We start from the raw sequence: 25,924 nt of genomic DNA on the forward strand, positions 1-25,924 counted from the left end.
TTGCTGACTCTTTTTCGATTAGAGTCCACACACAATAGGCCTACCCCTACTAACCAGCTTGACGATGAGATGGACTAGAGTAGGGAGCAGTGTGAGCAGTGCATGGATATTGTAATGTGTCATACGGAACCCCTTCTGAATGAAGGGAAGAGTCCAACCTGCTGACCACGTGCAGCTGGCATTGCCCCTGGAATCGCCTTCAACATAGCAACACTGCCCTTTTCTGAAAGTAGCTTGAAACCGTAACTGGCATGAAATGGTACAGGCACCCTTCTTTTATTGGGGACACAGCTGAAAGTCATTGCTAACTTCTCAGGATCTTAACCACTCCACATAAAACTCTCCTGAAACTGATCTTGAATCAGCCTTCTCTATTTTCTGATTCCAATCTCTCCTTCCTTTAAAAGATGCTTTCCTAGATATTTTTCTGATAAAATACCTCTCTATAAATGTTCCCTGAGGAATCAACCTTATGTCACATAAACACTGCCCTCTGCCTTGCCCTACAGCTGTGAAAGGTCTATTATGCTACAATACTTGCTGAGAAGATGACAGTGTGAAAAGTAAGTAATAACTCAATATTTAAACAACTGAAAATTTTGGATGAATTTAAGAACAATCTTTAAGAAAACCTAGGCTTTAGATTTTGGACACAAAAATTCCATTTTACAGATACATAAGATAGCTCAACTTTTATTTTACTTACAAGCTTCTATTATAGCTTTTACAGACATTCAATTTACTTATACTTAATTATTAGTATCATATAATATTCAGATATAGGAAAATCATAATATTGTATGATACTAAAGGAGATCAAGATGTAAAAAGCATAAGTATTATACTATGAGAACTCTCAAAACTGGAAAACTCTTCTGAACAAGCATTGGGCTCATTTCTTTTCATTCTGTTCTTTCATATAGCCTTGCATTTTAATTTGAAGGAAGTGTTTACAAAACAATGGTGGCCCACACCACTTGACAATGTGGTCACAATGTACAGTGTGCATAAAACCTCCTATGACACTAGTTTCAAGCACTGAAAAAAGGGTTAAACAAGTTACTGTTTGGAGAAGAAATTCTCAAAGGCAACAGTACTCCATGTTTATTTGTTTGTTTGTTTGTTTTGTTGTTGTTGTTAATAACGAGATCTGCCTTTGAAGTACACTATGAACTTAGTATAGGAGAGAAAAGATTAGAGAACAGATTAATCTTCAAGTGTGAGCTATGGCTGTAGAATTAATTTCAGGTCACTCCTCTTGTAGAGAGACTGAAATAAGATTTAAAGTTCTGAGCAACTTAATCGCCTCTGAAAAGTTACGGGTAATTTTGAGTTAAAGCAAACATCAGCTGCTTCGAGATGGATGGCCGGACAGCTGAACATAATACCTTTCCTGTTCTCACTAGGAATGCTTTCCCATCGAAGCAGTTTCTGTATCAATCACACAATAGTCAAAATGGCACAGGGTTATGCTACATGACACAATAACCGCATTCATAGGCGCAGGGAAAGTAGCATTGACAGTGGCAGTGCCGTAGCTAAACACCTAAAGCAAAGCACTAAGCTGCACTGATTTGTAAGCTTCTGGGTTGAGGAACTCACTTAGCTAAGGGAGGACAGAGCTCGGCGCTCAGCATTCTTGCTCTGCACAACAAGATTTTCAAGAAAAGAAATCCGCTGATATGGTCTCCTCAATTAACTCTGAGAAGAAAAACAGAAAGAAAGAAGAAAAAAAAAGTGCTCCAGTCATACCCAGAGGGAACTGGAGGCAAAAATCAGGCCAAATATGACATTTAACTATCAATCTTTCCAAGGCCAGTGATTGTTCATCAGCCTGAGGGAAAATGAAGTTGTACACCTGACAATGGAGATTGTTTTTAAAACCGCATGCAACCGCTTTACCAAGAGGAAGATAACTTCTGCAAAATGCATAGCAGAGGCATGCCTTCATTTTGATAGGTTACTATACTTACTAATTACAAATAGATTTAAATTTCCCTATATGCCCCAAATAAATCAGAAGAGACTCCTCAGTATATGTACACAAATACTCAAAAACATCTTTTCATAAAGATTACATTTTTCAATTCTAAGAATAGAAATTGTATGCTAAGAAATGTGATGTCATGTGTCTGTGTGTGTGAATGTATGTGTGTCTTTGGTTAAAGCTAAAAGTTAGCACTCAAGTTTTATTTCTTATTATTATTTGAGACTTGCATGTTTTAATCACAAGAAGCATAGGCATTAATGTACCTAATGATATCTTTCATAATTCATATAGTTTATACAAATACTCAATTTAATACACATGTCATATTTCATTCTAAATTTAGTCACTGGAAACTATATAATAGTACTTAAAAGTTTGAATTTAAGATTCCAAATGCATCTCTTTCAAAACTCAGTGAATGGTATATAATTTTAATAACAGTTCTAATTCAGAGTGTGACATGTAACATAATTTGTTATATAGTAATACCTTTATTTTTTTTTAAGAACTACACTTTCTATGTTAAACGAGCTTCAATAACACATGGAAAATAATTTAAGTTGCTAAAGTTTGGTTTGTAAATGAGTTTTGTGTGTCTACATTTGATTGCAAAATTTTTTTGTGATCTGTAAACTCACAAAAGACAGAAAAGAATTATAAAGTCCTTATGAAGAGAAGAACACAAAGTGTCTTGTGACTGTGCAATTGAAGCTGGGCCTCAGGTACACATCTATTTCTAAAGTTAAAATAGTTGCACTCTACAACTAAGAACTATTTCTACTCTGACAACTAAAAAAGAAAGAAAGAAAGAATAAGGTAATTTTCTATGAATTATCTTACGTACAGTTACATTTTATGAATTATGTTTATGAATCTATTTTAGGAAACATGCATGCATGCTACATATAGAAATATTTTGTAGTGTACATGTGTGTTGTCTACATCTTTAGTTCTCTGAACTTGGAGAGGTCAAACATAAAGGTTTCAAAGCCTTTTTTTTTTTCCAATAAGTAATCTCAGAGCATTAAAGGCATTAGCAAGTGAGGTCCAATGATGGCAGGAAAATGCTTTTTGAAACATTATCCAAAATAATGTGATGATAATAGAGTGCAAGAGCATCGTCCCAGTGAAGAGAGAGAAGGTGTCTTTGGATGCCAGATGCAGTGACTGGAGGAATGTGGTAGGGAGGCATAGGAAACCATCCAGAGAATACCTAGCCTGAGTAACAGCTTGAATTATTTCAGGCTTTTGCCCCTATGAATCATTCTTGTTTTAGGAAGGCCCCAAACGATTTCTATACTCCAGTTTTCCCTGTCCTCAAATCACTCTCCACTTGGCACATTAGTATAGAATGGTCACAGTGGAGGATGGTCCTCCCACCACACCAGCCCTATTTAGACATATGTATTTAGGTGAATCTATAAAAAAAAAAAAAAATGTATTAACTAAAGATTGGGCTGTAATTAACTGTGAGCTAAAGAGAAAATTAAAAAAATAAAACCTCTAAAGTGAATGTCTCATTTCCATCATAAAGAAAAGCACTAGAAGAATAGAGCGAGATTAAACATGAGCCAATAGATAAGCGGGAGTAGGAGCTGGGTGGTGAGAGGCCTTGCCACCAAGCCCAGTAACCTTTGACCACTGTGACCTACATAGGAGAGAAGTGACTTTTGTAAGTTGTCCTCTGATCTCCACGTGTGGCTCATACACATGGACACAGAATACATACATAGATACATACATACATGCACACATACATCAGCCCAAAATGAGCAATTAAAAAAAAAACACAGAAGGCTTCAAAGTTATTGATAAGAATCAATTAAGTAAGCATGAACAGAAAGGCACAAACTCAAAACAACATTTAAAAAATTAATCACACTTCTTTTTTATAATAAGTTCACAAATTCTGAGCTCCAAGAGAAGACAATGAATTCTAAGACTACCTGACAGTTGTGTCTCTTCATATCTCAACCTTACTGTACAGATGTGTTCAGTTGCTAACGCAAATTCAACACTGTTCATTTCATAGGGTGAACACATTCCTCAGAAGTAATGACACTGTGGTATGTTTGCAGTACCTTGTTCTGACCAATAAATGTGTTGTACCCTAGTGCTCAGATAGGTAACCTGAGATTTATGCACCTCTTTAACATTATAAATATAAACAAGGGTTCTAAACACCAACAATCTTCATCTGCAAAAAAATAGAAACCACGGATTTGCAAAAGGTAATTTTAAATTATTTCTCTTTTTGAGATTTTTTTATTTCTATTTTTATTTTTTATATTAATTACAGTTTATTCACTTTGTATCCCAGCTGTAGTCTCCTCCCTCCTTCATTACCTCCTAATGAGGTACCCCCACCCTTCCTTCCTCATCTCCTCCCATGCTCCTCTCCAAGTCCACTGATAGGGGAGATCCTCCTCCCCTTCCATCTGACCCTAGCTTATCAGGTCTCATCAGGACTGGCTGCACTGTCTTCCTCTGTGGCCTGGCAAAGCTGCTCCCCCATAAGGGGGAGGCAATCAAAGAGCCTGCCACTGAGTTCATGTCAGAGACAGTCCCTGTTCCCCTTACTAGGGTACTCACTTGGAGACTAATCTGCCATCGGCTACATCTGTGCAGGGGTTCTAGGTTATCTCATACTAAAATCTGTATACCTAAAGAAGCTAAGCAAGAAGGAGGACCCTGAGTAAGATGATCAATCCTCACTCAGACAGACAAACTGGATGGACATGAGAAGAGGGAGAAAACAAGGAACAGGACAGGAGCCTACCACAGGGGGCTTGTGAAAGACTCTAGCCATCAGGGTATCAAAGCAGATGCTGAGGGTCATAGCCAAATGCAGTGAATTTTATGAAACAAGGGGGAGACAGAAAGACCTGGAAGGGACAGGAGCTCCACAAGGAGAGCAACAGAACCGAGAAATCTTTTTGAGATTTTAATATAATTACATTGATTCTGCCTCCTTTTCCTTCCTCAAAAACTTCCATATACCTCACATTTTTGTCTATCAAATTCATCTTCTCTTTTATCTCTCACTGATGTTGTATTCATATATAGATTTATTCCATGTGTGATGAATAAAAGCACTTTATATATATATATATATATATATATATATATATATATATATGGATGTTATAATACTAAAAAATAAATAGTATCGTAGCATTTCAGTTAAATATAGTTTATAGACTTTTATAAAAGCCTGGGTGAATATCTGGGGAAATACTCAATATTGGTTATTTTAAAATCAGAATCACATATACCCTAATGGATTTATGTGAGCTCTAATTAACTGAGCTAAACAGAAAATAAAAAACTCTCAAACGAATGTACCATTTCTATCATAAAGAAAGGCACCATAGAAGAGAGCAAGATTAAACATAAGCCAATAGACAAATACGAGTAGCAACCGGGTGGGTAAGAGGCCTTGCCACCAAGGCCTCTTTTCTTACTACTGCTTTTAATCTGTATATTAAGAATTATACATATTATTAAATCACATCCATAATATTCTTCTCATTCAAATTGATTATGTTTATACCATAGCTTTTCAAATAATCTTGACCAAAAAAAGTTAAAAAAATTTTTTTTTCACCAATACAAAGACAGAAATTGTGCACATATTTCAACACACATAAACTGATGTAAGAATAAATTTATCCATAATCATAAAAAATGAGACATTTTCAGATGAATTGACACATCAAATTATTTTCCAGGAAAAAAGGAAAGCAACTGTTAGTTGGTCTTTGTTACTTCCTGTCTCTTATTATTTCCTAAAAACCACTTGGCAGATGTGGTTCAACTGCCAGAGAATTGGCAAGTAGATTTCAGAGGAGGGAAGCTCTCCACATTTGCTCCCTTTTTATCCCACGAATAAGAAAATGAAGACACAATTCAAATCCTTGGCTGTAATTTCCATTCCTCTGTACACTGACCCTTCTCTCGAGCTTCCTATGAAAACTGAGGTGATACAGCAGAGTGAACAGGCCCTGGGGTCTGACTGTTTCCTGAGGTAGCAGACTGCCCTGAATAGGAATGACGCACTGTAGGGGAAGCACAGCTCACCTCACCACTGCGTTCACCTTACTGGTTCTGTGTGAGAGAAAACATGATGTTCCAGATCTTTTCTGCGCACGCGCTCACCCCTGAGCAGCACCCCTCTTCAACATTTTAAAAAAGCCTTTAAAAAGTTGCTTTTACTCTAACTCCAAAAGGAATTGGGTGTAGGCTTTAAGTTTTCTAAATGTGCCAAGATTTGATGAGAGCTCAAGTCTCCCCCAGGAAATGAGAAATAATGGGAAGGACAGCTCAGTTGTTTGCACACATTCCAACGCTGAATCCTGGCCGACACGATGTATCTGAGCAACTTTCATAGTATCATACAATAAAGTTCATTTCACAAGTTAAGCTCAGAATTTAAGATGACGATGGCATTGCTTTAGAAGATAGATACCTCTTTCTAATTGAGACAAACTCTGAAGAAATTACTTGAGAATTGTCTCACGTCCGTTTCAGGGTGACATTTCTGTGTCACTCTCCCTTCTGCTAAAATATATGTTTCATTGTTCTTTCCTCCCTCCTTACCTATACCATGCCAACTCATTTCCAATGTGAAACCCTTGATGTTCCGCCCTTCTGTTTCCTCTAACCATACCGGAAACTATCTAAAATTGATCTATAAAGTTCTAAGCAAAACATTAGTGCATTTCTCACAGACTTATTTTGAGTTTTTCATTGGTTTATCGCTGCAATGTACTTGGAACCTCTCCGGGTTTACAGTCTTCATCACATAACTGCATCAACTAGGCATGGCATTTGTGTTGATCTACTGACTGCACTTACTCTGTGCTTATCCAAAATGTCTACAGAGTTTCTAGCCCACCAATTTAGGTATGTAGCATGCCTTCTTGAAACAATCTCTGTACTTCTTAGAATGTAACTTTGTCCTTCTGAGTAGGACACCATCCTAAGGTATAGCATCGACACCATTCACAAATACAGCCAGAAGTAACAGAGCACGGGTGCGGTGTAAGACCGGCCTTCCTGTCCTTATGTCCTAAATCACACAAGTAATCATTAGAAGAAAAATCTACTCCAGAAAAACCACCAATTCTCTTTAGGAGCCTCTTATCTGCCCATCTCCCCAACCCCAGACAACCAACCAATTAATATCTGAAGATGTCCTTCAACCAAACAATAGGTATTTTCCTTTTTCACCTGCTCTGATACACTTCAACAAAGTTCTGGTTACGTCAGAAAATAAAAAAAATATATATATATATTCTGTTTTGCTATTATTCTAAAGGCCAGACACATTTTTCTAACAGACTATACTTTGTACTTATTTATTTCAAATATCAGTTGGCTATCAGCTGTCTGTTAAATTTCTGGGATACCTAACAAAGAGCCAACCACTTCTCTTTCACACAGGCATGTTTCCCATGTCTCCAAAACCCTCAAATATTTGCACACCCCCAGTTCTTCTTACAAAGAGAAAATTAATAAACTTTCTCTCCAATGATATGGTAACATACCATTGGGGTCACATTCCTTGCTGTAGATTTGATCATTAGCAACAAGAAATATCTAATTCTTTGACAAAACTGTATAGATGGAACAATTACAGACAGGATAAAATGTATTATATGAAAATTTCTAAGACATTTCATTCTACCATAACATGTATTTAAATGATAAGCCAAAAGTAAACATATACTAGCAAAAAGTAAGCTTCTAGTAGTTGGAATTGTCTTCTGTGATAGAGAACTCTTGGAGAATATATGGTCTGTATTGTAAGATATAAATAACCATCTTAATTCAATAATTAACATCAATGAGAAAAAAATTGAATGTTTTAACACTAAGAAAAGACATAGCTCCATGTATTGGAAAAGTAGAAAGAAACCAAGATTGCAAGAGTTTACATGGGATCAGTTCAAGGTTAGAAGAGAAAATGGAATTAAACTTGAATAGAAGCACCAAAGAAATACCCTGATAATGGAGCATGAAAGGTTTTAGTAATTTGTATCGAAAATATCTACCCAATGAATAGGCATAAACTTAAAAAAATAACAAAATTTCACCAACAGCCTAGTATGTCTAACTACCTACAGTCTCTTCTCACAATTTTATGAATTTACACGGTCAACAGTTTTTAAGTTAGAGTTGAAAGTGAAAATTTACTGATTTCTATGAACTTAATAATTTATTCAGTCAACTCTAGGTAATATATTTATGCAGTCACTGAAGCAAAGACTCGACATTTCATTTTGAGAGACCACTCAGTTAATAGCAATTATAATGGGTGAAGCAGAGTTACGTAAATTTATTGAGAAATGCATTCAACAGAATACTTCGAATATCCTTCCAAAATACCAATCAACGGGAAGAAAAACATCCACAACTCTTCTCCACGCTAACAGTACACCGTATTCCGTTGAAGCGCACAGTTCTACAGGTCAGTCACAGGACGAAGCTGGTAGGTGACCTTGTTTGCAGGTTCCTTTGCAGACTGAAATACTTGAGCACCATCCTCCTGGGATTCTTTCAGGGGTGTGAGGACCAGGCCAGCACTTGCATGCGATGAATCACTTTGCTATGTTGAGGACAACCCAAGACTCCCCAACACTCTCTAAATCAGACACAAACCGAAACCACAAGGATCAGGCATAATTACATCTCCATAAACCTGTTCCAAATTACATTAGAAAATACATTTTACAAAGAATACCAAGCCCACCTCTTAACATAAACTTATTCATCTTGCTTCTCAGAAGAGTTTTTATGAGGTTCACAGTACAAACCAAAACACGACAAAAAAAAATTGCAATACTAATGATCTTTATGATAATCAATAAAATCAAGCAAAGAAATTACGAGGAGAAAAAATGTGCTCATAGTACATCTTTTATATCACAGAGTCAGCATAATTACCTAACTTCCATGTCATCACCTCTGACAGCGGTCTGACCCCTGTCGCCATTACCAACTTACCCACTATAAAGTAACACTTTGGCCTTGGTATGCAACGGGCTTGCTTAATCTAAAACACTTCCTAATCAACCCTGAGACTTACCCAGAGAGGACAGACAGGGCACACCCACATGACACTGTTTAAAATAATCTGCCTGTTTGCCATGTAAAAATAGCATTAATATAATCACCAAATAATCCCAAACGTCCCGTCCCCCTCAGATAGTTCCAATAGAAGCAGAGTACCCCAGATCTTTTTCTTTGGTGGCATTGGAGAAGTTCATCTGAGCACCAACAGACAGTGGGTGAAGATTAAGAAGAAAGGCTGAGGCTCATTGGATGGAGTGTGATTTTACGTTAAATTCTCTAACCACATTAAGTGAGAGCTTCTCTTCCACTGCTGGCATCCTAACATGTTTCAACCAAAGCCATTATCTGTAAATGCTCTGGATGGAATCCTAATCAGCATAACTTAAGATAACTTTGCTATGAGCAGGCAGCATCATGGGACTGGCTATAACGAACGGCCGACCTTCAACTCCAGCCTTATCCTTCCGGATCAATGTGTTTATCAGCTTCCAACCACTGACAGTTGGAAATTTCTTGCAGAACCTTCCTGTCTTACTTATCTCCTTGTTCTCAATTCTACCGAGTCGTTTCTGTTCAGCTACTGCCTACAGTGTTGTCTAAATTGTGTGAGATTTGCAGATATTACCTGAAATGAGTTAATATAGATAGCCAATGTGTCAAGGACATGTGTTTGATGAACATATTCTACTCTCTGCTCTTAATCTGGGGAGTTTTGAGAAGAGAGTGCTTTGACTATTTCACTGAGCACTGACTTATTTCCACTAAAACTATCTAGACCTAACATGAGTTTCCATTTGTAGTGGGAACTTCTTTGTGCTACTGCACTAATAAGGCTTTCTTATGGGAGTTAAGAACATGGTGTTTCCAAGTAAAACAGCAGTGTGGGCCAATGGATATTTTTTCTTTTCTTTTTTTTTCTTTTCTTTTTTTTTGGCATGTAAATACAATTCTTTATATTTGATCATTATTAATAATGATCCATAAAACCTGATTTGGCAGGAAAATGTTTCAGAACACACAGGGTATTTCAGGAATCACCTAACACTTTCGGAGTTCACATTCTGACCCTTCACGTTGAATCTATTAAATTCCCCAAAGACAATATACAGTGACTGCACCAAATTAATAATGCCAGAAAAAGAGGTGTCAGATCACTGTTCACTTAATGACCTCTATGGTTTGAATATGTATAAGCAAAAGGAAAGTTTAAATAAGCATGAATTCCTAACAGTATTTGGGGTGATTTTTTTTTAACAAAAGTGACTTTGTAAAATTCAAGATGATATAATATGCCATTTAAAAACATTAACCATTAAGAGATATAAAAATAGGAAAAATAGATATTATCTCATTAAAATATTCATCCCAAATGGTTCGCATGCTTATCTTATGTTACTCTATTACAAACTTTCTGCATTTTTTCGGAAGTGTAAACAAATAATTTATATTGTTGTAATGTTACATAAGATTCAAAATATGGAAGAAATGTGGAGGAGAATTCCCACTTAGAAATATGATCCTATCAGAATTATCAGTGGAAGTCAGGCAGGTTCTTACAGGCAAGTCTTGTTCAATCAAATACCACGTCACATACAAATGTTAGACACTAGACACTCAGTTTACAGAACAACACCCAAGACTGATGTCAGTAATTTCCTACTTTTGGAAAAAAGATAAAAACTTTTGCATTTGACTAAGTGTTATATTGACAAGATGATTGATCATAATGAGATTATATTCATCAAGATGATATAATCAATACATTAAAACATATCTCAATTTACTAAACCTTAAAATCTGAATTTTATGATCAGCATTTCTCAGGCTAAGAAATGGGAAAGAAAAGGCATTTCCCACTTTAACCAGAAACTGCTTGTTATTGTCTCTTGGTGATGGTTAATAAAAAATAATACCAATAAATAATATGTTGTGTATATTGAGAGTGGCTTTACATCTGGTGAATATAGTTAAATGAAGGAAAAGCAGGGTTAGAGGTTTACAGAGTTTTATACTAGCCAAATTTTTATTTTTTTTAAAGTTTGTACTTAAAGTTGTTGTGATTCTAAAATCAATCTTTTTGCAAAGTTCTTAGTATAAAATGTTCAAAACACTTCATAGCATTGCATTTCATTAAATCTTTTATCCCTTTAAAATTGATTGTTTTCCAAATAACTAAATATAAACTGCTCCCTTTATCATTAATACTTAAGCATAAAAATGAAATTGCTTTGGGTGAAGAAAGGTCTTGATCTACAATGTCAAAGCAATGAAGTGTAAGTCTGTGCTAGTGTTCTCTGGCTTTAGTGAACTTTGTGGCAGTCACCAGGAGGTGATGGACAGGGATTGCTGAAGCCCACCCTCTGAGATCCTGATGCAGGAATTTGGAGAGAGGCCTACTCCTGACTCTGCACTTCTAACAAGTTCCAAGGTAATGTTTAGGCGGATGGTTAGAGCTTCCATATTGAAAGACCACCTCCTGTGATCTATAAACCAGATCTAAAAAGAGATATTGAAATGTTTTATTTCATTCACCTAATAGCTGTGACATTTATCATGATGAGGGAGGCTGATTAATATTTTTCACACAAAGTCAACTGTACTCCTAGGTAGGTGTCTAACAGAGACATCTATATAGAAATAAAAGGCCACTGTCTTCATCAGTGACCAACACGAGAATGGAAAAACATCCCCTTTTACTGATAAGTGACATAGGCAAGGGCTTATTTAAATTACCGATTCCTACTTGTCTCTCTCCCTCCTTCTGGCCAACAGAGAACATGCCTGAGCAACCCAAAGGACAGAGAGAGAGTGTCAGAAAAATGGAACCAATTCTCCCCATCTTTACAATTCCAACATTCTACCCTCTTCTTCACATATTTAAAAAACAAACAAAAACAAAAACTACTTTCAGCTGGAAAGACCTGGGCCAATTAGAAACAAAGACAGACTTGAATAGGAGATGACAGGAACTCGGGGGACCACCTCTTCTAAGCCCCAGCAGCCCTCCACCCTATCAATCCTGCTGCTCAGGGCAAGGGGGAGAGAGTCTGGTAAGAGCTCTGGGTGAATTCTCATTCTCTTCAAGCCCTGCCTCCTGGTGTCAGTCAAGCTTTCAGGAGAGTGAGGTTTTCTACATTTAAACTGACTGTGACCAACAGTCCCCATGATGTTTTATGAGGGCTCTGCTACAGCCACACAAATTGCTTTGATTTGGGGCAGAGAATGGAGAAAAAGGGAACGAAGATGTTCAGAGGTAGGAGAAAGGAAAGGGGTTTTGTCTCAAGCCTAGAAGAGATCTAAGAAGAGAGGAGAGGGAGGGAGCGGCAGCAGGAGGAATGAAAACTCTCAGCTAGGGACCTCCCCTTTCTCCCAGCAGCCCCCTCCCACCACCACCACACACACTGTGTAGTTCTTTGCCCAGGATGGAACACTCAATAGAAAGGAAAGGCACAGGGAGATCTGCTGAACTCGTTCCCCGGCTGCACACTACATGGTTCCCAGAGAGTTGGAGGACTCCAATTCCACTGGTACCTGTGACCACTCTACATGCAGTTCTGGAGACCGAGGGGAAAATTGTGACACTTCCACTGGTAATACTCATGCTTCTTGCCCTGGGCAGCTGTTGAACTAGCTAAGCCCACATTGCCTCTAAGGCAATGCAGTAGCATGAGTTTTCGACACATTTTACTAGTGCATGAATGTGTGTGCTATGGGAGGAGAGCCTTGGCCTGCTCTATCCTGCAAACCTTCCCTTTTAACATTATCCTTGCAATACACCTTGAGAACATGAAAGTTCTTTTTCTCTCAGGGTATTGTCAACTTGTCCCAGAAGATAAGTATATCACTATAATCAGCCATGGAGAACGAGAGAGAGAGAGAGAGAGAGAGAGAGAGAGAGAGAGAGAGAGAGAGAGAGACTTCAGTGACTAAACACAAGCATGTCAACTGCTGACAGGCAAAGGGACCTGGATTTGTTTGGAAGTACTTCAAAAGCCCTCCAATTAAGAAGCTCACCCTTCCTAGGTCCCAAGCCTCTTGGTTCTGGGCTTTCTGAGGAGCTGAGATTTTGTTCTGGTTTGCAAAGACCGGTGTCCTGCCCTGGAGCACAGACATGTGGACTTCCTCTTCAGTTCATTCATGCATTTGCTCATCCATTCACACAAACATGTCCTTTAACTGTGTCTGGCACTGAGAATCTCGCCTGCTAGTTCCCCTCCCCAAGTCAGTGCTCATGGCAACGGCTGGTGCAGAATACAACTCAACTGTCACCCCGCTTCCTTAGCCAGAAAAACCAAGTCCTGTAGGCATTCACAGAAAGGGGGAAATATTATATATATATTAATATATATTAATATTAATATATAATATCAATGATGAAAAGGTGGAAAAGAAGAGAGCACCTGCAGGAAGAGACTCTCCCAGGAATTAAGGGGTAGGGAGGTGAAAGGGACTGGGGGTGAGGGGGTTTCACATTCCAAGCTTCCCTTTAAGGGAAATCGCGGCAGTGACACCGCGCCAAACCATTGAATCCAAGACCGCAAGAGCCCGTGTTCCCCCGCGGGGATAAATCAAGTGCAAAGCCACTGGTTCCTCTGAGTGCGAGACTGTTGGCCCGACCCAACTCAGAGCCCCAGCGGAGGAGCCGGGGGAGCCGCTCGCAGCCCAATCCGCAGCGCGCTCTCTGCCTCCTTCCAGCTCCCAATAACGTGATGAAGTGTAAATCAAATGCCACGCCAGGAGGGGCCCCGGAACGGCGCGAGCCGTGCATCTTAGCTCCGCAGCCTATCTTGCCTAGGAATCACAAGGTCACCATAGCGTCGCGGTTCCACTCACCGTACACTCCTTGGCCAGAGATCCCCTCCAGGAGGACTGTCAGCAGCCACACGAGACCGTACACTAAATCCATCTTCACGTGAACATGAACATATCCAGCCCAGGGGGGACGCAGCGGGACCTTCCGGAGGCCAGCGGCCAGCCAGGCGCGCTCCACTTGTGCCCGGGCCGAGCCGAGGTGCCCGGGGAACTGCCGGCAACGGGAGGAAGCGCCTTCCGTCTGTCCTTCCCCGGCTGGCGGCCGCGAGCGGAGCGCTGGAGACCCACACACCCCACACTCGACCCACACACCCCACACTCCAGCACACACACTCCCACACGCACACCACACACGCACACACGCGCAAGCACCCTCGCGAACACACTCCCACTACACAATACCCCGATCCACGCACTCACACGCAAGCCGCGCTCACACCGGGCGCCTGGGAAAATCGCAGACGCCGGGGAGGAGCAGGGGGCGGTGATGGGAAGCTGAGCCGCGGGGACGAGGGTTCTTCGGGGGGAAGCGGCTCCGGGCTCCCGGCGCGGGCAAGCGGGGAGACGCCGGCAGGAGCCCCGGGGGCGCCTCGCGCGCTGCGAACCTCGCCGGACAGCCAGGGAGCAGGAAGTGGCCTCTGACCCGGGCACGAAGTGGGGCTCCCTCGCCCGGGTTCGCCTTTACAAAGTAACTCGCGAAGGTCCCCAGAGGAGCGTCAAGCGGCGGCAGCGGCTCGCCCGCCTGCAGTCCGGAGCCCCCAGCCTTGCTGTCTTGCCTTCCCCCATTCCATCAGTTGCCATTGCAACGCCAATCCTGTTACACGACACAGACTCGCATCGCCGAGCGGGGAGAGGAAGAGGAGGAGGAGGAGGAAGAGGAGGAGTGGGAGACGGGGGATGGGGAGGAGGGAGCGGAGGAGGAGGAGGACAGGGTAGGGCGAAAGGGTCCAAGCGGGAGCGGAGTGCCCGTCTGGAGCTCGCCAGGCACCAGCCTCAGCCGCCGCCGCCGCCGCCGCCGCCAAGGAGGCTCTCCCAAACAGCCTGGAGCGCCCCGCCGGCCAGAAGGGTGCTCCCGGCGGCCGCACCGATCCCGGGAGCCGAGAGCAGAGTCCGAGCACCGCCACTTGCAGGAGAGGGAGGATGCCGAGCGCAGAGCAGAGCCGCGCGCTATCCACGCGTGCCCACCCCGTACCGCGCGTCCTCTTCGCTTCCGCGCCGCCCCCGCCAGGTGGAGGGGGTGAGGGGCGGCCGGGACTGGCGGGAGTTTAGCGGACCCGGGAGCCGCCGCGGAAGGGCTTCCCTACCCGGACTAACGGAGTGCTGGCATCCGGAGTGGAGCGGAGGAGCGGCCGCCTGCTGAGGGCACCCCGGCTGCTGCGCGGCCGCCTCGCGGGCCGCATTTGCGGCACAGATGCCCGAGCTGGGCGGAAGAGCGCCCGGGGCCCTATGCTTGCCCGGGATCCCTGGATGGACGCTGGGGGGGTTGTTGCGCGCCCCGGAGGCGATGGGAGGGAGGAGGAGGAGGAGGACGGAGGAGCGGCAGGACGCGGAGCGCAGGCGGCTAGGCTGCCGGGGAGGAAGGCTGTGTGTGGTCACGTTGTGCGCTACGTGCGGGGAGCGCGAGGCTGCTAGCCGCAGCCCGGCGACGTCAAAGCCGAGTGCGCGGCCCGGCCGCCTTCTCCTGAGCCTCCCCGGCTCCTCCTCGGCTCTGCTCAGCGGGGGTCAGCCCTGGTGCTCAGCAGTTTGGACAGCGCCAAGGGGCTCGGCTAGATGGTGGCACCCAGCTTCCCTTCCTCCCCGGGGAGGCCCTCCCTGGTTCTCCCTAGCTTGCGGGGGCGAGAGCCCCGTAATTCATTTCCGATGCCGCCACTGGCGTTTGCACGCGGAAGGGAAGGGCCGGCTGCGTCCTCAGACACGCGGTAATTACAGGACACCTTATCCCCTCCCTGCCGTCCAAGGTCTTCCAGGATCCGTTCTGCTTGGCTAGAGGGCAGAACAGGCCAAGGCATTGGGAAGCCGCATCGCACTTCTCGATCTCTGTCATATTTTCGTAGAAATATGGTCATCATAACAGAGGAAGGCTGTTGGGGGAGGGAAGAGCACCAGAGGTTCAGAGAGGGTCGGATTTATATGCAGCGCCTCCCTGTAGTTAAATGCTCTCTTTTAAATGCTCTCTTGAATGAGAGACAAGGTTCCTTCTTTGAGATAGGGTCAGCTCCTCGGAGCTTAAAAATTTCCCTGTTAAAAAATGATCAGAAAGCGGAAGCATTTTTAATGCTACACTAGCACGAGTGTGGAACTAATGAACCAAAAACATAATGGGGAATGGCTGAGACCTTCTGAGCAGCGTTAAGATGTTTCTTATTCAAATTGATGTTTACTGTTTACACTCCATTCAGTTAAAAGATGGTAGCAGAGTGAGTGAAAGGGTTAAGCGCGTTATATACGTGGGGGGGAAAAGTTATTTTCAGCAAAATCTGGAGAATGCTATTCATTTCTCTGTCTCCATATTAAACTGGTAGAAAACACTGCCACTGCGGGGTTCCTGCACACATGTGCTTCTGCTGGGGACCCAAGCACTAGAAATGAATAGCCCTCCGCACGCCCACCGCCCTTTCCTCACTTCAGGGAATTGTGATTATGATTTTTGCAGGGGGGCGTGAGCTAGTGCTTGCTCTCTGGGCTTACAGGGTATGAAGAACCAAGAATTTCCGAGGGTGCCCAGGGACGGTTCACAGCGTTGAGCATCTGGCATGCAGGAGATGCCCCTTTTCAGGAGATGGAGTGAGGCATCACTTGAGAAGCAAAATTCAGTGTGTGGTATTTCAGAAGGAAAATGACTGAGGCTCACTTACTGGGCACAAAGTGGCGGGGCGGGGGGCGGGGGGCGGGGGGTATGATCTTGGCCTTTCAGAAGTATCTTGTTCCCACACACTGCAGCACAGTGACTTCCAGGGTGCGCAAGCTCAGGATGTATCTTGTGGGGGGCTCTGTGAACTGCTTACATCCTGTACTTCGCCTCCATATTTGTGCTACACACTTTAACCCTTAGTTGTGAAGGCATAGGGTCAGTAATCCTTTGCAAAACCTGACTGGAAATTGTAGCATGCTGATCAATCAGTGTTTCACTGTGATAAAGGGTCCCAGAAAAAAATTATATTTCTAATGTGACTGAACTTGAATACTCAACACCAGGGACACGGAGACTTAATTTCCATTGAATGTATGCCTCTGCATAGATTTTAAAATAGAACCCTCAGCCATTCATCAGGGAAATATTGGAGTTTGGAGAATATGTGGAGAACCTGATCATTTCCAAATCTGTTTGAATAACTGAATTAAGTATTTAGGAAATAGTTAGGTACGGCTACATTGTGACAGACACCGTCCTAAATAATGGATAAAGGACCAACACACATAATTCTTCCTTTCGCTCAATTTTTAGGGGCCAGAATGTGCCTGGCCAACACATGTATTGTCACTGCAAGTGTCATCCACAAAGTCTTATAAAACAGGACAGGGACAGTTTAACATACAACTATGGGTTGCATTGTACAATAGTAAAAAGAAAAAACTACACTAAACTAAATGTAGGCATATTCTATAAAAACATTATATAGATAACTTTACAGAGTGAGTCAGCCAGCTTATTTAGCCAAGCACTGACTGAGCAGAAATGACTTTGTCGTCACACCTTATCACTGGCTACTTCAGGCCTCCAGGTGGTGAGCCTGAGCTGTGGCTGAAAGACAGTCAGTAAGGAGGTGTCATAGCAGACAGGAGGAACTGAGACAGAGCCTTAGCCCCAGACCTGTGGAATCAGCCACAGGATACTATATGTAGCCCAATTAGAGAAGCTTCCCCCAGAAGCAGTGTGATTGACATTTAAACCACCTTCATGTACTGAATACGTAGGGGATTTAACACCTTAAGCAATCCTCCATGACAATGCTAACATGATCCGTTCAACAGTATTCTATCGTTAACATGCACAATTGTGGACACTAATTTGTGCTAACAGGTCACAAAAACTTAGAGGTTATCCCTTGACACTTTGAATTAGTTTAGTCACCTGTTGCACCTTTATTAACTATGGTTTAATTTAATATTAAATAATCATTTAATATTTAATAATTCCATCTCTCTTCCGTAATATGTTTCAACCTAAATAGCACGAGGAAGACATTGTCACTGAAGGAGTCATTGCATCCACTCAGGTTAGCAGAACAAAAATAAGACGTGATGGTGCATCCTTGTCATCCCAGTACTGAGGGGGCTGAGGAAGGGAGATGATGAGTTCAGGTTCAACATGGACTACACAGTAAGGCCCTGTCTCGGGGAAAAAAAAAAGATGAAATGCTAATCTGGAGATAGAACTGAGAAGGAAAAATTCAGAACTTCCATAGCAAATCTGTCTCCATTTTCCAAACCTAGTCCCTTATCATAATACAAATACTAAACCTCATGTGCTATATTTATTCTACTTCCTATTCCTCTGGCAGCTAAATTTTATCACACAAACTCCCATCCACACTCCTCCCTGAGCCAGATTATAAAAAGAAACAGGGATGAGAAAAATCGTTATTTATCTTCATGCAATCTTTTGGGAAATCTACCCACAGACAAAACCGACACCTACCTATATTTTCTGTATTGTCCTTGGCCACAGACTCCTGACCCACGCCACAGCTCGGTGTGGCTGTCAGCCAGCCAGATTAGCTGCGTATCTGAACCATTAGTTTAGTCATGTATGTTCATTTCTGGTATTTCTAAAAACTTGCTCAGCTCCACTGTCCTGTATCTTGCTTATACACCTGAGACCTAACCATCCCTTGAGCAAAAGAGCCAATCTTTTCAAAGCTAACTCAGGTTACAATGAAGTCGGATAAAACTTCCAAATTGGAACCATAACTTCTAGTATGCAAAATCTTCGATACCAGTAAAAATATATTTTAACAAAAATCATTGTTCATCAGGCTTTCTTTATTCTTACTTAGCTATAGATTTCAATATTGAAAGTCTAAGCACAGTCATATGGGACTTATTGTTTCAGATGATAAGGAGAGACAGGAAGGAAGCATGACATCAAATTAGGGATGTCTTAGCTGGTCCAAAAGCCATATGGAAAATAGTGACACTTTAGCAGTAGAATCTACCCAGCAGTGCTAGGTATGAGCTGATGAGTAGTTTGTGGAAATATCATGGACCCTCAACAAGGCCTTATTGTGAATAAAAGAATGATAATGGTAACTGATAATACTAAAAATAAGGAAATGAAGCTAAATGTCTCTTAAATGGACTGAACAAGCCTAAAGGGAGATAGTCAGCCTGATTAAGGAACAAAACATCCAAAGAAAAGCCCTGGACAAAGAAAATCCAGAGTCCAACAAAAAAGGTAGGTGCCTAGCAAAGACTACACACAGATTCTGGCATGAGAGGATGCAGGTGGTGGGGGTGGGGATAGGGCCTCATATGTTCACTGTGGTGGCCTCTCAGAGGCATCTGGCCAGCTGAACACAATCAGGAATGTTAAAGCTCTTCACAGTCTATTTTTAAATTAAGAGCAATAACATAATTAGGAAAGCTTTCACTCATTTGGCAAAGAGTAAAATTGTCTTAAAATCTATACATCCTGAAAAGCAAGCATTCTAGTCCTTAGTTCTAGATGCCCAGGAATTTGTGACCCACTCCAGATCTGTACCAATTTTAATCTCAACCCATGATTAAAAGCCTACCCTTACATGTTATAACTTTGGTAATTTGAGTACCCTGTTCTAGATTAATTCTGGCTCCTTTGAACTATTATTATTCTGATATTAGTTCATGGATTCCAAAGCCAGTGTTCAGCATGGGGCAAAAGAATAAAGCATGTAAGGGAAAAACCAAACATTGACATTAGCATACCCCGGGTCTGACCCCTACAATACGACCTTAATATCCTTATCACATGTACAGAAGGAGGAAAATGAGATACCATGCTTAGAATCTGGTAAGGGGCACTCAGGAATTAGTGTTAATACTGTTCTGATAATATTCATTATATCAGAGCTTTCATGTGTGGGGTTAATGACAAGTGATTTCCACCTTGCATTAGCTGAAATCTTACAGTCTCCAGTTTCATGAATATGGTTAAGCATTACATTACTTGTTTTAGTCAATGTTCGTCTGTCCTACTTCTGTCTATTCACATTGAATCCTGCAGATTTTCTTGCACTTTATCTGAAGGGTTTTGGTAGTTCAGTACTGGAATAGCTTAATATCTCCTGAAAAGTTGAAAAAAAATGAGAGTACAATTCTACTTTAAGATTATTTTTTCAAGTGTTCCATTTCCTGTTGTATCCTTGGAGAACTCCATATATTAAATATTAATAGAGAGACGCTCACTGTGCCTGGCTTACATGTTTAAAAAAATGCATTAGTATGACAAGAAGCTAAGACTTTGAAATCAACAATAAACCAGATTAAAGGCAGATTAAAGACCAGCATCCAAGTTACATCAGAAATTTTGTTGAAAACATAAATAAATCCACTGTTTCTGAAGAATAAGTTATTTGATTAACTCGCAGATTGGGTATAAAGGACTTTAAATAGAGATTATCAAAAATTACTCCAAAGATTTGAAACCATGTTCAGATGTCTAGGAAATAGAAAATAAAGGGAAGGAAATCTAGATCCTAAACAAGTGATGGGTTTGATTTGCTATCACAACATAATATTTAGAACAATGTGGTGTTTTTTTTACATTTTCCATCAGTTCATATATCCTCATAACAAAGTATTACCTCAGCCAATGGAGGTAAAATATAAATAATAACATATAAAGCTCCCTAGGAAGCACTAGGGAGATTTTCTGGATTTCTCCTTTTGTTCTTACACAGTGCTGATTTGTTGGGTGGTGCTGGGGAAAGGTGTCCCCTTGAACCCTGCACCCGAGGTCTATCTGTAGTTGAACTCTGAGCATCTGACACAATCTCCTGCATCTGAAGCTCCCATCATCACCTACAGCCACTGACTCAGAGTAATTCCATGTCCTTCTCTTTCAGCCTCAGGCTTCCCCAGGCCTCCAGCTCCTGAAGCACATCTCATTTGCAGCTTCTGAGGCATCTGTATTAGAAATAAAGGGTGATAGAAACAGACTTTCTGCAATGGAATCCTTGAAGTATAAAGAATATGTTTCTCTCCTCCATCTGCTCCCTCCCACATCTATCTTCTCCCCTACTTGACCCCTCTCATTATAATCCTCCCAACATGTCAAAAGGATTTTTTTTGCTTCCTTGTAAAGATATTAAAATAATCCTAATTCAATCTTTTTTTTTTCCTCTGCTCCACGGCTTATAGAAACACTGCTATAGTTAAATCTGATGGAGAGCTTAGTTATTTAAAACCTGAATCTGGTCATTCCCACTATATTTTTCCCCTCTCAAACATGTGGCAGTGCTTTTTCCCTCTCATCTCTGTCATTTCTCTGAAGGATGTTCAACTTCAGTAAAGTAGCAAGAATTACAGGTAATCTGAAGTAACTCAAATATAAATTGAATAAAGAAAAATTTGCAAACTATTAGTTATGGCTAGTGTCCCAATCATCTATAAATATACTGGTAAGGTAGAAATACAAGGAACCAACTATTTAGGTGGCCTAAGAAGGGAAGATATTATCTTAACAGCCCAGAAGCAGACCCAAAGGCATGTAGGGTCTAGCATAGAGTGCAGTCCAGAGAAATCTGAAAATCAGTACCTTCAGGGGTAGAGAGAACATGCAGGTAAGAAATTAGGAGGCAAATATCATAAGACAAGACAAACATGTCTCCCATTGTTTCCTGACAAGCAAGAAGGCAAGACAGAAAATGTGGCATGGGACAAGGAGGGTGAACTGGGCTGGACTGTTTGACCCAAAATTCAGGTCTGTCCCAGAATCCCAGGGTTTCATCTTATTTGAAGATAAACCTGTAACAGGCAAAGGTTAGTTATGATGGAGTCATACTAGAGTCATGTGGTTTTATTCTAGAATGATATATCTGTATATGAAGAGGAGAGGAGATAGGAGACAAGGTATGTAGGATAGCTGAAGCATGTTTGCCTAGCATGCATGAGGCTCTAGGTTTGATGAACAGCAAAGAAAACACAGTGGGAATAAAGGACAAAGAAGTAGAAGCATAGGGAAGAAAATCATTTAACAACAAAAGTAGATATGGAAGTGATAAGTCTTCAAGTCAAGGAATAGAAATTACTCCCAGCAACTTCAGAGAGAAAGGAAAGATAAGGTTCACATTTCCCGTTAGAGGTGCTTTGAAAGTTATTTATCAGATATCATGATTTCACCTATTAGCCCTCAAAGCCTGTAATAAAAACAAACTAGCATCACTTTAAGTCACCTAGATTGAGGTCATATGTTACAACATTCCCAGCAAGCTCGGGTAGACACTTCCACATGCCCATAGTTGAAAAAGACATTGGTACACTGGCAGAGGATTCTGGAGCCTGACTCCAGCATCCTTTCTCTAGGAAGTTATTCTTCTAGGTCTTTATGGAGTCTCCCTTTCATAGTCTGAGCCAATCCAATAGTCTCTGTAGACAGGAGTGTCAACATTCTGTAAGATATATTACTTGCGGCAGAAGATGGCATTCCGAAGGAATACTGTTGAATAAACCATTAAAATAATGATTGTTTAAAACACAAAGAATCAGGACAACTAGAATCAAGGAACTTCCATTCCAAGCTAAAACTTCAGTGACAGTTCATGGTTAAAGAACCCTGACTACTCTCATACAGGACCTTGGATAGATTTTTCAACATCCATGAGGTGGCACATAATTGTCCATAACTCCAGTTTGGGGGACTTTGATCTCCTGACCTCCGTGAGCACCCATGCATGTCCAAAGATGCATATGTAGGCAAAACATGTGCACACACAAAAAATAAATAAATACACCTCAAAATAAGTAAAGTTTTAGTGAGGTCACCCTCTCTAGATAGGATTGAGAAATCCTGGGATGTTCAATTAAGAGGTTCAGTTAAGAAGAAGAAGAGGTGCTGGTGCTAGTTTGTATATTATAAGGAGTCCATTGGTTATCAGTGGTCAGCAAGGGTCAAATTCCTCTCCTCTGCTTTCTTGCTCTTTTTTGACAAGAAGGGAAACTGTGTCCTATTTATCTACCACTTAGGGCAGAGATTTCTAACTATTTCGGGTGAATTTTTATTTTCTATCACAGTAATAAACAGGTTGTACTAGATGAAGTAACCAATTTACCCACACTACATATTTCTCACCATAAAGCAAACACCCTCACACCAGAGGCAAATTTGTTCTTAATTATTATATTACTTTATTTTAATCGATAAAAAATAATTTTACTTGTCCATAGGTATATTAGCATATTTTAATATATTAATACAATGTTTTGATAAAAGTTTTGATAAAGACTTTAGGTTTTTTTATGTATATTACAGTCATTTCTCTTGGTGTGATAAAGCACCATGATCAAGGCAACTTAAAGAAGAATTTAATTTGGCTTCTGATTTCAGAGGACTAAGAATCGATCATGACAGGGAGGCATAACAGCACTCAGCAGGCCTGGAGGCAGCTGAGAGCTCCTATCTGAAATATGAGCATGAAGCTAGAAGAAGCATGAGGCTTTTCATCTCAAAACCTGAACCTAGTTGCACACTAACTCCAGCAACTCTGTATCACCTAAACCTCCCAAAATAGCGCTACCCTCTAAGGACCAAAACTTCACCGCCTCAGGATAACATATATGCGTATTTGGCTTATTCATCACCTCAAATATTTGGCATCTATCTCCTTGAGTTGAAATACAGAAGCAATTTACAACTGTAGATATCCATCCATGCTACAGAACACTAGATATTATCCTTCTTATCCAACTGTAGCCCTGTACTCAGTAACTGTTCTCATCTTCTCACCATCTCTCTTCCTTAAAACCTTTTCAGTCTCTGATAATCACTATTTTACTCTTTATTTCTATGGCATCAACCTTGTTAGCATCCTTCAAAAAGTAAAAATAACCAGTATTTTTTTTTCAGTCTAACTGATTTCACTTTGCGCAATGCTCTTCTGTGTTTCTTTATGAGGCCACACATGATAAGACTGTATTATTTTATGTAACTGGACACTAGTACATGGACATGGTCTCTGTGGAACATATTTACTCATGTATCCATGAATAGAACCTAAGTTATTTGAGTCTATGGAATGGTATGGTAGACATATGAATTCAGCTGGCTCTTTTATCATCTTCACTAAATCCTCTCTCTTCCCCTCTCCACCCTCTTTTCTCTTCTACTTCGCTCTGGTCCCGCTTTCTAATTTTCTCATCCCTCTCTTCTTCCTTCTCTGGCTACCTTTCACTTTCTCTCTTTTCCAATAGTTTTTATCCCTCTCCCCTCCTCTCTGTTTTTGTCTGCCCATTCACTCTGTGTGTGTGTGTGTGTAAATTTCATATACAGGAATTTGTCATTTTTGTTGTAAAATTCCTTAATCTCATTAGAACTTTATTAATAAATAATTTATAGGTGTTGTAAATATGGCTATATCTAAGTTTTATCAACTGATTTTTTTTATCAATATATAGAAACGTTAATGTTATTTTGAAAAGTGGTCTAATTTTCTGCAGATGAACTGAAATCTCATACATTCTAGTAAGTTTTGATAAAGACTTTAGGTTTTTTTATGTATATTACAGTCATTTCTCTTGGTGTGATAAAGCACCATGATCAAGGCAACTTAAAGAAGAATTTAATTTGGCTTCTGATTTCAGAGGACTAAGAATCGATCATGACAGGGAGGCATAACAGCACTCAGCAGGTCTGGAGGCAGCTGAGAGCTCCTATCTGAACTGTGAGCATGAAGCTAGAAGAAGCATGAGGCTTTTCATCTCAAAACCTGAACCTAGTTGCACACTAACTCCAGCAACTCTGTATCACCTAAGCCTCCCAAAATAGCGCTACCCTCTAGGGACCAAAACTTCACCGCCCCAGGCTAGGGGAACATTTCCCATTCAAACCACTGCACTATGAATTCAATAATGCTGCCTACGAATACAGATAATTCAAACTCTTCTTTTAAAAAGAAAGTTACTTTATTTTAACACAAAATGTTTAAAATATAATATGATTATATTTAACATATGATATTATTATGTTATTTAAATTATTATCAGTTCATTGAGAGTTTTCATACCGTGTTTTGAACTTATTTATCACCTCCGTAAACTCTTCCCAGATCCACCATGATTTCCTATTCCCACAACGTTGTGTTTTTGTTTGTTTGTTTGTTTAACCAAACTAGTCCAATTTGTGCTGCTTATGTATTCTTGGATGAGCAGCTCTCCTCTGGAGTATTGTTAGACACACAAGACACAACACTTAACAAAACTCCCCCTCCCTCCCCCTACGGTGATGAGTTGTCACTAGCTCCTCAGATGGAGGTGCTGCTCCATGTCTGCTCCATTCCCATTATGTGTTCGGACACCTGTTCCTCAGCTGGCGGCACTGTTTGGGAAAGTTGTGTAACCAATAGGGGGTATAGCATTGCTGGAGGAATTGGGTAGCTGGGAGGTTGTATTGAGATTTAGCTTGGTCTTACTCACCATTTACCCTAAATAACATCTCTTTTAAGTTGCTTTTGCAGAATATTTTGTCATTACAATGAGAAAATACCTAAAAAAAAAAATTGATGCCAATAAGTGGGGCCAATGCTGTAATAAACCCAATTGTGCAGTTCTTAGCCCTTTGGAAATGTTCTGTTGCTAGGATAGGTAAGAATTTGTTACCTCAGGGTAAGGAAGCCCTAGCATGCTAGCAGCAGAGCCCAGTGGACCATTCTAACAGGAGAAAATAAGAGCAAGAGAAATGTGGGCAATGGAGGCCTCCCTCAGGAAGTCTCATGATGGAGCAAGGCTTTATCCAAAAATATGAGATTTTTTTTTGACCAATAACCTGGCTTCATTCTGCCTATATCTAAAGAATTTGAGTGAAGTTGGATTTAAAGATAATTAACTAATTATTTTGGCAGAAGAAATTTCAAG

At 40.9% G+C, this 25,924-nt stretch overlaps 1 protein-coding gene across 2 annotated transcripts in view; it reads right to left on the reverse strand.

Moving 5' to 3' along the window:
• Positions 1 to 14,278, reverse strand: part of Mdga2 (MAM domain containing glycosylphosphatidylinositol anchor 2) — an 886,150-nt gene extending 871,872 nt beyond the window's left edge. For both annotated transcript variants that reach the window (XM_060387568.1, XM_060387567.1), the window contains exon 1: positions 13,901 to 14,278. In XM_060387568.1, coding sequence (XP_060243551.1) covers positions 13,901 to 13,973 — 73 coding nt within the window. In that variant the 5' untranslated portion in view covers positions 13,974 to 14,278. The remainder of the gene's footprint in view (positions 1 to 13,900) is intronic.
• Between the last annotated feature and the right edge of the window lie 11,646 nt (positions 14,279 to 25,924).

This window comes from Meriones unguiculatus, chromosome 7 (assembly GCF_030254825.1).
Source record: "Meriones unguiculatus strain TT.TT164.6M chromosome 7, Bangor_MerUng_6.1, whole genome shotgun sequence".
NCBI lineage: Eukaryota > Metazoa > Chordata > Mammalia > Rodentia > Muridae > Meriones > Meriones unguiculatus.